Source organism: Primulina tabacum, chromosome 11 (genome assembly GCF_025594145.1).
Source record: "Primulina tabacum isolate GXHZ01 chromosome 11, ASM2559414v2, whole genome shotgun sequence".
In the NCBI taxonomy this organism is placed as follows: domain Eukaryota; kingdom Viridiplantae; phylum Streptophyta; class Magnoliopsida; order Lamiales; family Gesneriaceae; genus Primulina; species Primulina tabacum.
Window position 1 is genome coordinate 34,990,934 of NC_134560.1, and position 17,664 is coordinate 35,008,597.

Genomic DNA, 17,664 nt, shown 5'->3' on the forward strand with positions numbered 1-17,664 from the left:
GTTCGCACGTGCTAATTAGGGAAGAATCGGACGATGAATTATTATTAATTAATTAGAAGTTTATAAATTCATATTTTATTATATATACACAAACACACGCTATTTTTTCCTTCAAAATATTTATTAAAATATTTATTTTATCTATTCTATTTTATTAAAGCTGAGGATATGCTAGTAACTACCTAGATAGGAGATCAACTTTTTCTTTCAACTTTACCTTTATATGATGCTAATATTACAGTTTTGTTTTTTTTTTTTAAATTTCAACGCAGACTTTTATTTTTATTTTTTTTATTTCAACAATTAAAATATCAATTTAGTCCATAAAAAATTTATCAAATTTCACTTTAGTATATCAATAATGATAAAAAAACTGTACACACATGAATCGCGTGTTTAGAGTAACTAGTATTTTCTTAACATTTAGATTGCAATGTCATAATTAGGATCTAAATAAGATTAATATTAATAGAGTTATTCTCTGATGAGACTGTCTCACAAATTTGTACATACGAGACAGAATGAGCAGATCCATACTTACAGTGAAATGTAATATTTTTTATATTAAAAATAATAATTTTCATGTATATTTCTCAAAATTGATCCATGAGATGGTCTCATTTGAGTTTTTGTACTACATATTAATAATATATTATGACGGAGTTAAAAAATATTTATGTCTAAGAAAAAACCTTATCTTAAGAATTGATTCTATTAATATTTACATAAATATATTGTTAAAAATTAATATAAATATAAAAATCCAAAATATTAAAGTAAATTATTTTAATTTCAAAAATAAAACGATTGCTTGATCGAAAAATAAGTCATGCACGTTTTTCTAATTATAAATTTAAAATATTTCATATCCTAGCATTAAAATTTACCCATTTATACGATTATTTATTATTATTATTTTAGTCCCTTTAAACATTAGGGTGGATGATTTAAATAGATAAATAAAATTTGAGTGGGTCTCGTGTGAGACCGTCTCAAAGATCTTAATCTGTGAGACGGGTCAACCCTACCCATATTCACAATAAGAAGTAATACTCTTAGCATAAAAAATAATATTTTTTTCATGTATGACCCACATAAGAGATCCGTTTCACGAATACGACCCGTGAGACCGTCTCACACAAGTTTTTGCCATAAAATTTTCCAGATATTTAGAGTCAGAGCGAATGGTACGCAATGAACTAATGATACCAATGAGGTTTGAAAAAAAAAAACTCCTAGCATTTTAATTGTATGCATCATTATTATTAATAAAACAAGAGTAGGTCTCTTGTGAGATGGTCTCACGAATCTTTATCTGTGATACGGGTCAACCCTACCGATATTCACAATAAAAAGCAATACTCTTAGCATTAAAAGTAATATTTTTTCATGGTTGACTCAAATAAGAGATCTGTATCACAAAATACGACCCATGAGACCGTCTCACATAAATTTTTGCCATAAAACAATACAAATATCATATAAACCTCTCAATAATTAACCAACAATACACGTTCGAAGAATGAAAATAAATTTTATTTATTTTTTATCATCATTATAATTTATTTTTGTTGCTCTTTGTCGTTACTCCAACCAAAGTCTTCGTCAATTAACCGACTGGAAGATTTATATCTGAATGACATCATAATTATTTATATTGAAATAGGTATATTTTGTAGAGTAAATTGTTGATAAATCCCTAAAATCCAACTCAAATTTATTTTTACTCTCTACACCTAGAATATTTGCCCAAACTCCCTAACATTCATATCTGACAACACATACTTATTTTAGTCTAGTAACATCACCCCTACGTGCATCGAAAGACCTCCAAACAATGATCAAGTCATGGTGTCTCATACCTGTGAACTTGGAGATGACAACTGTACCAAGATACTCGAGTGAATAACCGTGACGTGGAGCACTGTCTACTAGTTGTACTACACGAGCTTTTACTATATGGGCTTAGCTGCAAGCCCGGCTCCTTCTAATCATTGCTCGGTTTGCTCAACTTTTCTGGCTTTCTGACTGCTCAAAACCCGAACTAAAGATGACTCGGATATATCCGGGGTATCATCACTATGGGTGTTTGTTTTCACTTAAATAAGTATAAATGTACTTGTACTAACGTTATATGTCGATTTTTTTTTATTATTCAATAAAATGTACATTATTTAATTATTAAAAATTGAATATCACTTATTTTATAAAAATATATGCACAATAAATTTTATTTTTTATATTAGTTCAAGGAATATGATACAGACACAATTGAAACAGAATGATTTTTTGTTGAAACTAAATTTATGTTCATCGAACCGAAAAATTATTTTTAAAATAATAAACTATTAATTTATCAATTATTTAATAATTAACTAAGTTATAAAACTTTCATGTTCCCAATATTATAAATTATACAAGTTTTATTGTATATGGAAGATCCCATCTTAATTGTTAGCGCAAGGGATTCCCCATAATCGATCAACTCTTTGAAATCTTGCTAAGGTCAATCACCAAACTTAACATGAGAGCTATCTAGGCTTATGAAATCCATTAATAAAATATTTTCAATCTTTTTTGCTATCATTGGATAGCAAATTAATTATTCCTCGTTACATTATAAAAAGAAAAAAAAAATCAAGATATATATATTTTTTTGTAGGGTAGGTTTCTTGTGAGACGGTCTCACGAATCTTTATATGTGAGATGGGTCAACCCTACCAATATTCACAATAAAATGTAATATTTTTAGCATAAAAAATAATATTTTTTCATGGATAACCCAAATTAAAGATCTATCTCACAAAATACGACCCGTGAGACCGTCTCACACAAGTTTTTGTCATTTTGATATGTTGATAGATTTCTTGTGTAAGGAAAAAAAAAATTAAAAAAATTTAACTTTCCCAATATACTGGTTGACTCTGGAATTCGGTAAAAAGATCACCTGAATTGATTGCCTTTGAATGATATGAACACCATTGTTCAAAACAAATTTAATTCGCAACCTTCGAATTAAACATGCGCCGTTCTTTGGCAATTTTTCTTGCTATCTGCACTTTGAGCCTTATTCTTTATCAAATCAATGCACTCGGCAATCTAGCCTTTCAAACGTGCCAGCGCACAATACGTCCCAGCTACTGCTACAAGATGATCGTCGCGGATCCGCGCACCGACTTGATGAGCAGCGTAGAAGGGATATGCAGAATCATAGTAGACAAAGTATTGATTATTTCCGTATTCAATATGGGGAAGATCTCCGATCTTATCAAGAAAAGTTCGGGCACGTATAATCAAATCTTGCGCGATTGCTACGGTGCATATAGTACTGCTCACGACGTTCTGCAACACGCGAATATATCCGTCATTGATCGCCAAACGTACCACGACGTGGCCGCGGCTGTCTCATATCCTTACCATAACGCGGAGGCCTGCGAAAAAGAGTTCAATCAAACAGTACCTACCTTTCCTTCGCCCTTGACAGAAGAAAACAAGAATATACAAGGCGTTATTTATATTGTCATGCAAATTATAAATCTGAAAGTTTGTAACCAGACAGGAGTTTGCTGGAGCTAGCTAGCTAAAACATATATAAAATAGAGTGCACAATTTTTGGTCTTAATTTTTTTTTTAATAAATATTGGGGAAAGATTTCCTTGTTTGGATTTGATCTCGGGCGAGAACTCTTTGGTCAAATCAGTATCATTTTCAAATAACTATATATAGTAGGAAAAATTACATTTTAGTTCAGTAATTGAATACTAAACAGAACATTAAACCAGTGTTTTCAAAACCGGACCGGACCTGTTCGACCGAGAACCGATCACGAGTTCGGCGAAACACCCTAAAAAACCTCTTTAGCGATCAAAATCGGTATAATTCGGTCACAAACCGATTGAACCAGCTATGAACCGGATAACTAGTTCAACCGGTTAAACCAGTTTTCCGAATTTTTTTATAAAATTAGTTTTTTTGATCTTAAATTTAATTTTTTGTTATACATATACGTCATTATTTAGAATTTAGACTTGTTAAAAATATTATTTTAGTTATAATATTTTTTTTTGTTTTTAAAAAATATATACCTATAATTGGTATTTTGATTATATGTACATAGTTATTTAGATTTTAAAATTTGGTAAATATTTTTTGTATATTTATATACATTATGTATGTTTAGATTTAAACTTGTACAAATATATATTTTTTATAATTTATATACATATTTAAAATATTTATAATTTAAAATATATTATTTATGATATTATATTATTATTTTATAATATAACAGTTTTTCGGTCCGCAACATTTGCTCAACCGGTCAGACTGGTTGAACTTTTAATCAAGGCAAATCAATTCGATTCCGATCCAATTATAAAAACATTGATTAAGAAAATTACTACTTAGTACGTATATCTCGTCGAATGGGGAACCGTATATCGATCCTAGCTAAGATACTTGAATAAGTTTACTGTTAGAGTAGGTGCACATTGAGCCTACTTTTGGCTTGGATTTTATTGACTCTCATGTAAAAACAGTCTTTATTATAAAATATTTTATGGTTTTATCCAATTATGTCGTTTACTTTATCTATGTACTCATGCAAGCTGCATAGATAAATTTCTTGAATATACAATAGGTATCATGAGGTATGTCTCTCAATGGAAGATCATGAAACTCATTAAGAGAAACGTATTGTATATTCTAAATTGGTTCTCAGTCGATTTGGACGCCTAAAATAAGGAAAATTTCACTCGAGCTTGAGACTAACATCGAGATGTCCATTCATATAAATGGATTATCATCTGATTATGTACCAAACAACCTTCCATCAGACTTTTCAAGCGGTTGTCATTTATCGAGTGAAATACTCTGTTGTTATGGTTATACATCTTTAATCCTTTGACCCAGGACAAAGTGGAGGCTTACGTACTAGCATGCACTTTGATCCCTTTACCGACTCCATTGAAAGTAATTAGATGACGAGATTGGGTGTAATTTAAAAATACATAGGACTCAATTCATTTTAGTCGGTGATTCATCACTCACATACATGTGAAAATATCATATGTGATTTGAATCACATGAAATTGTGAACTCACGGCTAACTGTATCCCTGAACCATTTTTGGGTCATACAAGTATTGGATTATGTACTCCCGTTGAGATAATCAAATTCAAAGAGTTAATTTGACTACTGTAGTTTGATGAAGATCAAATAGATTGCTCATTTAGAAGTTGATTTCACGTAATGAAAGTTGTGGAAGTTAGTGCAACTGCTAATAAAGCGAGGAGTGGAATTTCATGTTTTAGTGAAAAGAGTTCACAAATTAATAGGCAGTTGTCAAAAATGGATCAGTGTAAAATTTTGATCTTCGAAATTTTCATTTTCATTTTCATTTTCATTATATGAATAATATTTATAACCTCAACACATCAATAATGTCTTATCTTTGACCGAGATTAAAATGAGTTCACAATTATTTATTTAGTAAATTTAAAATACATTAATTAAATAATAAATTAATATTAGTGAACTAACTGTAAAATTATCATGAAACATTCTAAAAGAGTCTAGAATAGATTACTTAATTAATAATTAATTGAGTAATTAAATAAATTAATTAATTGAGTAATTGAATAAAATTTATTTAATTTGAAATCTTGGAAGATTTCAAAGCAAAACACCACAACTGATTCGACCACTGAGACCGAATACATAATTGTATTAGCTGTAATGAAGGAGGTTATTTGGATGAAGAATTTTTCAAGAGTTGGGTGTCATTTCTGAAGGAGTTGATTCAGTCCCGATCTACTATGACAACACTGTTGCCGTTAAGCAAGAAAATGAACTGAGGTCTTATAAGTGATCCAAACATATAATGAGGAAGTTCCACATAATCCGGGAGATTGTTGGAATAGGAGATATATCAAAAGAGCCACTAACGAAACCCCTGCTAGGACCATTATTTGATAAGAATCGTGAAGCAATGGGTTTGAGATCTATGGGTACTTGGTTGTAGGGAAAGTGGGAGATTGTTAGAGTAGGTGCCCAGCGAGTTAACTCGTGTCTTGGATTTTATAGACTCTTATGCAGAAACTATATTTATTTTAATAATATTTTATGGATTTATCCAATTATGACATTTATTTTATTTTGATACACATGCAAACTGAATAGATAAATTCTTTAAATATACAATATGTTAATACCATGAAACTCACTAGAAAGCGTACTATATATTTGAAATTGGTTTCTAGTTGATTCAGCTGCCTAAAATAAGGATAAAGAACACTCGAGCTTGAGACTAACATATGTGATGTAAACATCATGTTTCATTAGTAAGAGAATGAAGATGTACATTCATACAGATGAGTGATCATCTGATGATGTACTGAACAACCATCCCTCGGACTGTCCAAATGGTTATCACTTATTGAGTGGAATAGTCTGCAGTTATGGTTGTACATTATTAGTCCTTTGAAGCGGGACAACGTGGAGGCTCTACGTACTAGCATGTACTTTGATCTGTTTACCGACTCCAATGAAGGTCAACGGTGGCGAGGTTTGGTGTGGCTTCGAAATACGTAAGATTAATTGCATTGTAGACGGGAATTCACCGCTCATCTACGGGCGAAGATATGCTATGTAATCTAATGACTAGATGATGCAAGAAATCTCTGGTCAGCGTAAGACGTGCATTTTGGAAAGGTTTCTCTTCAGTTGCACATACCATGTCACTATTATTACTCAAAAATACATCAAATCATTGTCGAATTAATTTGTAACTCCCTATATACCAATGATTACAAATTCGATCGGGATATATGAGTTGAAAGGACCGTATTGTATGTTGTCCATAACTTAAGGTTCTTACAGATACTATCAATTATAACTATGAGATCATAAGGCGATGCTACTAAATGCTCTTACTATGATCTGAATGATGTAATCAGACTTGAGTTCTAACATTCTTCAAAAAGTTGATGAAAAGAATGAAGTTAATTAGGGTAAGCTCGAATAGGAAAAAAATGTTGTTCTAGATCACATGAAGTTGTGAACCTAAGGCTAGTTGTATCCCTGAACCATTGAGAGGACATACAAGTATTGGATTATGTGTTCCTATTGAGATATTCAAATTCAAGGAGTTGAACTTGACGACTGTAGTTTGATGGAAATCAAACGGATTGTTTATAAAGAAGTTTATAAGTTGATTCCATGTAACAGAAGTTGTGAAAGTTACCTTAACTGGTAATAAAGTGAAGAGACTGGAACTGTTTATTTCAGTGAAGTTCACAAAATAAGCAGCTGTCAAAAATGGATTAGTGGAAAATTTTGATCTCTGGAATTTTCATTTTTCATTCTATGAACGATATTTATACCCTCGACATCGGCGTTGTCTGATCGTCAACTGAGATTATAATGAGTTCACAATTATTTATTTAGTAAATTTAAAATATATGAATTTAATAAAAAAAAATTAGTCATAATGACTACTAAATAAAAAAATTTCATGAAACATTCTAAAAGAGTCTAGAATAGATTAATTCATTGTGTAATTAAAAAAAATTATTTAATTTAAAATATAAATAAATATATGACTCTATATACGTGCATATGTATATATATGCATGTATGTATATGTGTGTGTATGTTTTGTATCATCAAAAGTTGATACTAATTTAATTATAAATGGTATTTTCAAGAGTGAAAAATACATATATGGGAATTTTTTAATAATGAAAAAAGTATCATGATAAAAGGGGAGTGTTGATTAGATCAGGAAGATACTTTTATATATATATAATCAATAGTTGAATAATATACATAACTTTTACAAAAGTTTTTATCCACAAAAGGTTTTCTCTCTTTCTTTCCCCTCACAAAAGTCGACCACCTCCTCCAAGGGATTTGGCCGACCACCTTCCACCGCATCACCGTCGGGACACCGCCGCAGTGTCGCCGCCATCTCACCGGATTTTTGAAATTCCGACGAACAACTCTCGGTACAAATTTCCTCTACATCTCTAGTTCGATTTATACTAGGAATCAAATTTCTAATAGTGGACCTAATTAGACGGCTTAAAACTGAAATAGTTGGAGTCGGCCTTATATATGCAAATGTAAATTATCCTTAAACCCCTTATGAATAGTTTAAATAATACACGCTCAAAGAACGTTTTGAACATCAAAACAACAAAATTTTAAAATTTTGTTGTTTCTTGAGTGCGAGAAAACGACACTCCAACATTTACGTCTGCGAAGGTCGATCTTGAGAAGGTTCGCCACTTTTCCCTCGAATGAAGCGGTGAAGACTCGGCATGCAGAGTATTCAAATCAACAGTCAAAGAAGATCCATGTTCATCGATCGTTTTAAGCAAGAAGTACTGGAATTTAATTTGTCTTCGTTTTGGTTGTCTTAATTGTATATATGTTTCTGGGCAAAAACTTGTATGAGCCGATCTCACGGGTCATATTTTGTGAGACAGATCTCTTATTTGGGTCATCCATGAAAAATATTACTTTTTATTGTGAATATCGGTAGGGTTGACCCGTATCACAGATAAAGATTCGCGAGACCATCAACAGACGTACTCTATGTTCTGATTCAGTGTTAATGTTTTGATCGATATTTAGACTTATATGCATGCATGAGATGATTACAATTTAGAACAAGAAGTTTATTTTTCTGTATGCGTCGAAATCGACTAATTTTGTAAATATGTTGTTTTGTTAACACAAATGTTTTACTATATCTAACATATATTGAACTTAAAAGAACTTGATACATGAAAAAGCTAGGTCATGCATGATACTCGACAAGAAATTTTTTTTCTGAACGACTTTTTTCTTATTCGGTTGCTAATGCAGAGTATCTATAAACGGAATTAAGAAAATAGTTGATAAGCGGTTAAAGTTGAATTCCTATTACCAATATTTTTTGAACGAGTTTATCGCACAGAGTTAGTTCAGTCCAGTTTACGTGACTAACGTGGTTTATAATCCGAATTTTACCCAGTACGCCATAAATAAATAAAAATGTATAAGATTGAATTTGATCTCTTTCTCGATCTACAGCTACTCATAGCCATAGGTAAATTCTCTAAACCATGTATTTATCTTATTGAACACACATATATTGATGAATTCAGCTATAAACCACACATATCGATAACTGAAACGCATGCTTTGACATTTCTTGGCACACATATTTGGCTTATTTTTCTGTCCCGTTAAACCCCGAGAGAATAGTACAGAGAGGATAGCCCCATCAACTTGTATATAGAATCTCAACATACACGAGCATGATAAGAGTCATGCTCAAAACTAACACATTGAAATCGCCTTTTGAAATACGATCATTTGTGCTTAAAATCGCGTTGCAAATATCAAATTAGTTTCACCACATGGTGAAAATACAGCAGTTGATCGCTGAAAGCACTTCTTACCATTCACAGTTCATTTGAGCACTCAATTCTTTATATGTTCCATTAGAATTTATTTAAACATTCGATTTTCATATGTTTCAAGGGATTGAAGGGGGAGAAACAAACATGTTATTGCTGATAAAATAATATAGCACACAATATATCATCCCCCGATTGATTCAAGGAAGTCTCTGAAGTAATATATTGGAATATGTGATCAAATTTAGCAATATAATGTTGAGCTAGAAACCAGCCCACCCAGCAGGTTGGGGATCCAACTTATTTTCCACGCTCTTCGACTCACCAAATCGTTGAGACTTACTCAATCCACCGATGGGTAGATTAAGCTTTGAGGAATCCGAAGGATCCGCCTTAAAATTCTCGGATCCAAATCCCCAAGCATTGGTACCAGAAGATGGGTCGATGGCCTTCTTACTCTGCTGACCATTTCTTGTTCTAACAGATTTAGGGTTGTTGTTCGGAGGCAACGTCTGTGGCCTGGAATCATCGGTGAAAGCCTGCCACTGTTGAGGGTCCGAGCTCATAGAACCTTGGTCAAATAAACCACGTTGCAATTCCCAAGCCGTTCCTTCAATCTTCTCATTCTGTATTTCAGTCACAGATTAAAGAATTTAGTTTACACGAAATTTGAATTGCTTTATACGCACATTTATTGGATGGACGAACATACAGGTGGAGCAGTGGATGATTGGATTCTGGGCTGATCTTTACTCGGTGATGGAGTTCTTGCAGCTAGAGCTTGCTTAAGATCCTGCATTTCTTGACGCTGCAACCGACAAATTGCAGAGAGCTTTTCGTATTTGGAGGTTATTTCTGCCTTTTCTATATTGGCATGTGCAAGCTGCTCTCTCGCCTTTTTGAGCTCTGCCTCCAAGAAGACTTCCTTTTCTGGTCTCTGACCATTAATGCTAGGACTTTTATTGTTACCACCAAATTCTGCTACAAAAGCATTGAATGCATCATTTTGAAAGGTGGGTGTTCCCTCTGGTTTTGGGTGTCTTGATCTTTCGGTACTTTGTTTTGAATCATCCGAAAATGGTGAACTTTCAAAACTTGTTCTATCGACTGATCTATCTGGTGTGGTCTTTTGGACTGTAGAAGATTGAAAATTTTGCTCCTTAGATGGAGTTAAATGGGAAGCTGGATGCTTTTCGGGACAGATCTTTTCATGTCTAGATGATGTATGATTGGTTCCGTCTTCATCATATTTAGATCGGCTCTCGTCCTCATTCGATACTGAATATTTTGCATGTTCGGAGGTCCAGAAAGCACCAAAAGGACCTGCATTTTCACCTGTTCTGAGATTATTTGGAACTAATGATACGTTTCGTGCTCCAGCTAAGGGAGGAGGAGGTGGACTTCTACGAGGCATTGGATTGGACTTATTTGCAGGCTTTGGCATGCCTGAAACCAGCCAGTAATTAGAAGAGATCACTAAAAGCAAGGGACCAAAAAATGGAGAAAAAGAAATAGCCTTATCATTCGACCACAAATTTTATTCACACTCGAATACCGTTTCAGTTAACTGATTCGAGGATATCAGAATTCTAATCATGACACTAAGACCTGACAACATCGTCACCTGCAAGAACATCAGTAGTCTGTTGCGGCGTTTCCAGAAGTCCGTCAGGTAATGATTTCTGTGACCCTTCAGGTAAAAGGCTATTAACACGGAACCAGACCTGCAGCCAAAGGAATCAACAAAAGTAATTGATAAGTATGTGTGCAAGCTTAGCCCTCGTGATAGTCCCGGGCGCAAAGAACTACAACTAACCTAAGTTCATGGAGATGAATCAGAATCAAGCAAAATGCTTGCCTGCGTGATATCTGGTCTGTCATTGGGGGAAGATTGAAGCATGTCTCTTATAAGGTCTGTCAGTGATGAGTTATACTTGGGTAAATCTGGGATGCGATAGTTCCCATTCAAAATTTGGAGTTTTGATTCACCATCAAATGCTAACTTGAAGTAACATATGCGAAAAAGGAGACATCCAAGTGCCTGTAAATTAAAAGCTCAGCCTTGGGTGATTAACAAGCTTAGGGAAAGCTGATCCAAAGTTCTGCTGGACCCATTAACAGGATTTAAGAGCTTACCCATATATCTACTTTCTCACTTATAAGTTCTCTGCGAAAAAGATCCCACATCTAAAAATGAGAGGGAGAAAACACATCGGTGGACAGTCATAAAAAATGTACAAGTGAGATATCTGTAGAAGTAATCCATCCTACCTCAGGAGCTCTATATGCTGGTGTTGTATATTTCCTAATATTATCCTCCTCGATACCCATTTCCTCAGGTTTCTCGAAGCATTTATGATTTGTGGTGGTACTACCAAAATCACACAACTTCCACAATCCATCAGACCCCAGCAAAAGATTCTCAGCCTTCAAGTCTCTACACAACGCAACTCAAGAATGATGAACAGATAAAAATAGAAACTACAAAATGAGTGGAACAAAATCAAGTGATCAATGCCCCTTAGCAAAGAAGAATCGTGCGCTATTATATATATTATTTAAACTAATATATAAAGAGCACACAAAATCCATGTCCGAAATTTCAGCTATTCTTATTCAGCAGGTCTAAAGGAAAGAAGTAACGCAGAGAATTTCAGCATTCTTGCCTCACATAAGTGCAAGCAGAAGCAAAAACAAGATGTGAATAAAATGCCTACCACATAAAAAACAGATGAACTACTTTTTTCCAGATGAGACTCAATAATTTTGTCCTTTCGATGTGATATTCTCAATAGAAAGATGTACTATTGGGGCGTTTAAGAAAAGGTACATGCAACACTTGTTGAAAGCACAAATATTATATCAAATCGCAAAATTATGCAGTTATAGATAAGAAAGATAAAGTACAATACCGATGTGCAATAGGTGGACTCTGGCAGTGCATTGCAAAGACAGCATTGCAGACATCCCGGAAAATTGTTAGAACCTGTTTTTCCTCAAAGAACCCAGCCCCCCTGCTCTCAAGCACATTAACCAGAGATTTATCACAATATTCCATAAGAAGGAGGATCTCCTTGGTACGTCCCATATCAAATACAGCATGTGCACAAAGAGTAACAACATTGGGATGCTCTTTGAGTGATTTCATGACTGATATCTCTTTCATCGCCAGCTCCAGTGACTCTTCATCATTGCATATAATGTGCTTTAAAGCAAATGGCTTGGAACCATGTATTGCATCTCTAGCTAAGTAGACGGATGAGAATCCACCTTCTGCGATGACACTACGAACCTGAACTTTGAAATTGCCAATGTCAATGATGCGACCTTCCAGCCCAGGTTGTTCTTTATGCGTAAAAGGTTTGAATCTCCACATGATTGGAGGTGACTCCTTTAATGCAGAAAAGGTCAATACATGAAAATAGGATACATTTTCTAGAAGTCAGCTACATGTAATATGAGAGAAAGGTAAACCAAATCCAAATTCAAAATGAGCTAAATTAAATCATACGAATCTGAATGAAGCCTATACTGCAATAAAATGATTTTTTTTATTTTTAATAGGGTCAATAAAATGAAGTCATTGCTACAAAAAGCAGTTATTTAAAATGAAAAAAAGGTCTGGAATTGTATGTCAATAAAACTAAAGCTTCAAATGCTGCATCCCCGAAAAACAAAATGGGTAATCACACCTTCTTCGAGCATCAGTATCATGATATCATCCCGCTAGCTATATCAAGAACACTAATTTGAGAAAGAGTCAGAACTATGCAGATTTCTTTCATTCAACTAAAGGCAGAATGAACCGGCAGGAGTCCAGAAATTCCAGGTAGAAACAAAGAGGTAAAGATGCTAAAAGAATGTTCTTTCAATTTTTGTATTCGATGTACTGAAAGGATGGAAAAAATATTCAATTTACAAAATTATATCTCAACAAATATGCAAATATCCAGGTGTCCAAAATGATGGGCTCTCAACAAGATCCTCAATGATCATCAATCAATTTCACCAAATACATGCATAATTCAAAACTACCACAGCAGATCAAAGCAATGATTGTGAAGGTTCCTTTAATGAAATTTCAAAAAATTTACCATTTGAGTGGGACGGATCCAAAAATGATCACTATAACCACTTCTACAAAACTAATATTCCCAGAAAACCCAGATCAAGACAACCAAGATAGGTAAGCAAATACCAGCCATAAAATGAACTAAAACAAATTTACGATCACTCTTCTGATTTCAGTTTGATCTCCCAAAGAAAGACCACTACAACTGTCAGGATTAACACAATTAAAGAAAGTAACGAATTACAAACCAACCTACCGCGTAAATACACATATTCTTCAACAATAATTGCATTCGGCAGAATATCCGAATAGATCACGATTTCATTAATACATAGCTCAACATAAGTTTAAAACCAAGCGAACTTTATCTTAAAATTCCACTTTTTGCCAGATCTAAACACCTTTCGAGTACTTCCAAAACGAAATAAATAACAACATTCATCCTAATAGGTTCCGGTATCAGATGACGCTGATTGTGGTGGCGATGGAAAGGACGGGAAGTGGCAGCAACTGGGAGAAGACTGAGCTACTTAATCGTCAAAAATATATACAACAACGATTTGGAAACAAGAAAATTTCAGATCTTGAGCTGTGATTCACATGATCGACCAAAAACATTAAAATGCTATCATCAAAATTCAACAACTGAGATTTCTTTATACCTCGTAAGAATGAGATTCGACCCGAAACCCAGGCACGATTCAACGAAGGAGATATGGGAAATGGTGGGTTTTGGGGATTGAGTCGTGGAGAGAGTGAATTGTTGTTGGGAAAGTGTCCGAGAGGTCATTTAGCTAAATGCGATATCTTTGAATCGTATGCACAGAGTATATTGGGATGGCCGCCTGTATAAAATGAACCAAACCTTATTTTTATGATATTTAATTAATTTAATTATTTGAAGAACAAAAAATTATAATTATGTTATAATTAGTAATGTGATGAATCGGTTTGACTATCTGTATCGTTTTTATGTTTTATCAGTCTCGCTTTGTAATCAATTAGGCTTTTTAGAAAACTTCTTCTCATGAAAATTCAGTTTTCCTCCTTGAAATCAGTTCGGTTAGGTATTGTAATTATATGTTAGATTAACAACCTTGTTCAATCAACAAAACTATCAAAACTTAAAATGTTTCAACAGTATTGTTCTTGTTGTTGTTATGGATAAACCCTAAGAGAAACTATATTTAGTCATTTAATAAATGTCCAAATTTACTCTTATTATTTTTCCAATATATTTAACAATCAATCACTCAAAAACTTCTCATATTTTCTTCTCGTTGTCTCATTATCCTAAGTTCTAATTATATTATAAATTCTAAACTCTTTAGAAAAATTGTGACTGGTATATAATATATTTTGGAAATAGTTAATTATAATTATATAAAACAAGTCACACATTAGAAAAGAAATAAGATATTGGAATGTTTATGAGTTGAAATGTATCAAACAAATTACATTTGGGTGTTGACTAATGTGGAGGAAAATTTATTGTTATATTTAATAGTCAAATATAGGCATTTGAGCACTTATTAGTATTTTAATAATTAAATAATAATTGTGCCATAATAAATTAGAATGAACTAGTGTGTTGTGAAAAAGTAAAAATTTATGGTAAAAAGTAAAAATCTCAAGCTCTCAAAATTTACCAAACTACACACTTTATAATATTTTTCTCTCTACTCAATTGTGATTTTCTTCATAAATGAGAGATCTATTTATAGGAAATCTTTACAAATAATCCAAAAATAAAATACATCATCACACACTAATTTTCAATATTTACAACTCTTATTTTCAACATTCAAATATTCAACATTCAAATATTCAATACACACATTTTAAATATTATTTTCCAATACTCCCCCTTGTGATGATGATCATGATACGATGATGTCTTCATTACGTGTTTTTGTACTGCCTCGTTAAAAACCTTACTTGGAAAAACCCATTGGGATAAAAACCATAGTAAGGGAAAAAGAGTGCAGTCACGTAAACTCTCCCTGATGTTGACATGAACAATTCTTCACAAATTTCGTAGATTGCGCATCCCAATATTATATATGTGCTTTCTGAATATTGACGTAGGAAGTGACTTTGTGAAGAGATCTGATGAGTTTTCACTTGATTGAATGTGACGAACATCAATACATCTATTCTTCTCAAGCTCCTTGGTGAATGCGAAGAACTTAGGAGGAATATGTTTAGTTCTGTCGCTTTTTATGTATCCTTCTTTCATTTGAGCAACACATGCAGCATTATCTTCATATAGTATCACAGGCTTCTCATCAGATGATAATCCGCATGAAATTTGGATATGTTGGGTCATTGATTTTAACCACACACATTCACGACTTGCTTCATGTAGTGCAATAATCTCGGCATGATTTGATGAAGTTGTTACGAGCGTTTGTTTCTGAGAACGCCAAGATATTGCAGTGCCTCCACGAGTAAATACATATCCAGTTTGGGAACGTGCCTTGTGTGGATCAGATAAGTATCCAGCATCAGCATAACCAATTATACTTGGATTAGCATCTTTTGAATACAAAAGTCCCAAGTCTGTCGTTCCTCGTAGATAACGGAATATATGTTTAATTCTGTTCCTGTGTCTCTTTGTTGGATATGTGCTAAATCTTGCCAACAGATTCACGGCAAAAGATATATCAGGCCTTGTACAATTTGTAAGGTACATAAGGGCACCGATGGCACTTAGATATGGTACTTCTGGACCAAGAATATCTTCATCATCTTCACATGGACGGAATGGATCCTTTTCTATGTTTAATGATCTAACAACCATTGGAGTACTTAAAGGTTTGCTTTATCCATATTAAAACGTTTAAGGGATCTTTTCTGTATAATTTGTCTGGTGAACAAACATTCCACATTCTTTTTGTTCAATTTGTAAACCCAGACAATACTTGGTTTTTCCAAGATCCTTCATTTCAAATTCTTCCTTCAAGTATGACACAACTTCTTGAATTTCTTTATTCGTTCCAATAATGTTTAAATCATCAACATATACAGCAATAATTACGCATCCGGATGTTGTTTTCTTAATGAAAACACAAGGGCATATTGAATTATTTACATATCCCTTTTTCATCAAGTGATCACTTAGTCGATTATACCACATTCGACCTGATTGCTTTAACCCATATAATGATCTTTGTAATTTCACAGAATAACATTCCCTGGGTTTTGAACTTTGTGCTTCAGGCATCTTAAATCCTTCAGGGATTTTCATATATATATTACTATCAAGTGATCCATATAAGTAAGCTGTAACAACATCCATAAGACGCATTTCTAAATTTTCAGATACCGCCAAGCTAATCAAATACCGAAACGTAATTGCATCCATCACAGGAGAATACGTTTCTTCATAATCAATTCCAGGCCTTTGAGAAAAACCTTGTGCAACAAGTCGAGCTTTATATCTTACTATTTCATTTTTCTCATTTCGCTTTCGAATAAAAACCCATTTGTATCCAACAGGTTTTACACCTTCAGGTGTAAGGACTATAGGTCCAAAAACATTACGTTTATTTAGCGAATTTAATTCAACCTGGATGGCATCTTTCCATTTTATCCAATCCTGCCGATTTTTACATTCACCAAAAGATTTTGGTTCATGATCTTCGTTATCATTTATGATGTCGATTGCCACATTATAAGAAAATATATCATCAATTTCATCTATATCTTTTCGGTTCCATATTTTTCCAGTATTAATATAATTGATAGAGATTTCATGATTCTCGTCAGTTTGTGGTTCTGACAGAACATTTTCATCATCATGTGTTTCTTCATGAACACCATTCTCTATTTTGTGATCATCATGTGTTTCTTCAGAAACGTCATTCTTTATTTTGTGATCATCGTGTTTCTCTATGAATTTTCTTTTTCGAGGATTTTTATCCTTGGAACCGACTGACCTTCCACGCTTCAGGCGTTTAATGACATCATGAGTATCTTTCATTTGTTTCCTTGGAATTTCAATTCGAGCAGGGGCATTTGCAGCATGTATATATGATTTAGTTACCCCTTTTGTGTCTGCAAATGCATCTGGTATTTGATTTGCTATTCTTTGCAAGTGTACAATTTGTTGTACATCTTTTTCACATTGTTTTGTTCTTGGATCCAGATGTAACAATGATGATACATACCATGTAATTTCCT

General features: G+C 33.4%; 1 protein-coding gene across 2 annotated transcripts; it reads right to left on the reverse strand.

Annotated features, from left to right (window-relative positions):
* Positions 1–9,534: 9,534 nt before the first annotated feature.
* On the reverse strand, positions 9,535–14,310 carry LOC142518040 (uncharacterized). Of its 2 annotated transcripts, none has more exons than XM_075620632.1 (8): positions 14,142–14,310; positions 12,320–12,798; positions 11,679–11,844; positions 11,544–11,594; positions 11,266–11,448; positions 11,032–11,131; positions 10,120–10,853; positions 9,535–10,033 (listed from the first exon to the last, which is right to left on the reverse strand). In XM_075620632.1, exons 2-8 carry the CDS (start codon positions 12,781–12,783, stop codon positions 9,671–9,673), a joined length of 2,061 nt encoding a protein of 686 aa, XP_075476747.1. In that variant the 5' UTR covers positions 12,784–12,798; positions 14,142–14,310; the 3' UTR covers positions 9,535–9,670. The 2 variants fall into 2 exon arrangements, with proteins under 2 accessions (XP_075476747.1, XP_075476748.1); XM_075620633.1 differs by having other exon boundaries at positions 12,320–12,795; positions 14,142–14,295.
* Between the last annotated feature and the right edge of the window lie 3,354 nt (positions 14,311–17,664).

What these genes read in the sequence shown, in the direction of transcription:
- LOC142518040 (XM_075620632.1), bottom strand. Translation starts at nt 12,783, where the DNA reads ATGTGGAGATTCAAACCTTTTACGCATAAAGAACAACCTGGGCTGGAA. An exon ending in ACAGACCAGATATCACGCAG is followed by an intron (nt 11,132 to 11,265) that starts GCAAGCATTTTG and finishes CTTTGGCTGCAG; the next exon opens with GTCTGGTTCCGTGTTAATAG. An exon ending in GACTACTGATGTTCTTGCAG is followed by an intron (nt 10,854 to 11,031) that starts GTGACGATGTTG and finishes GGCTGGTTTCAG; the next exon opens with GCATGCCAAAGCCTGCAAAT.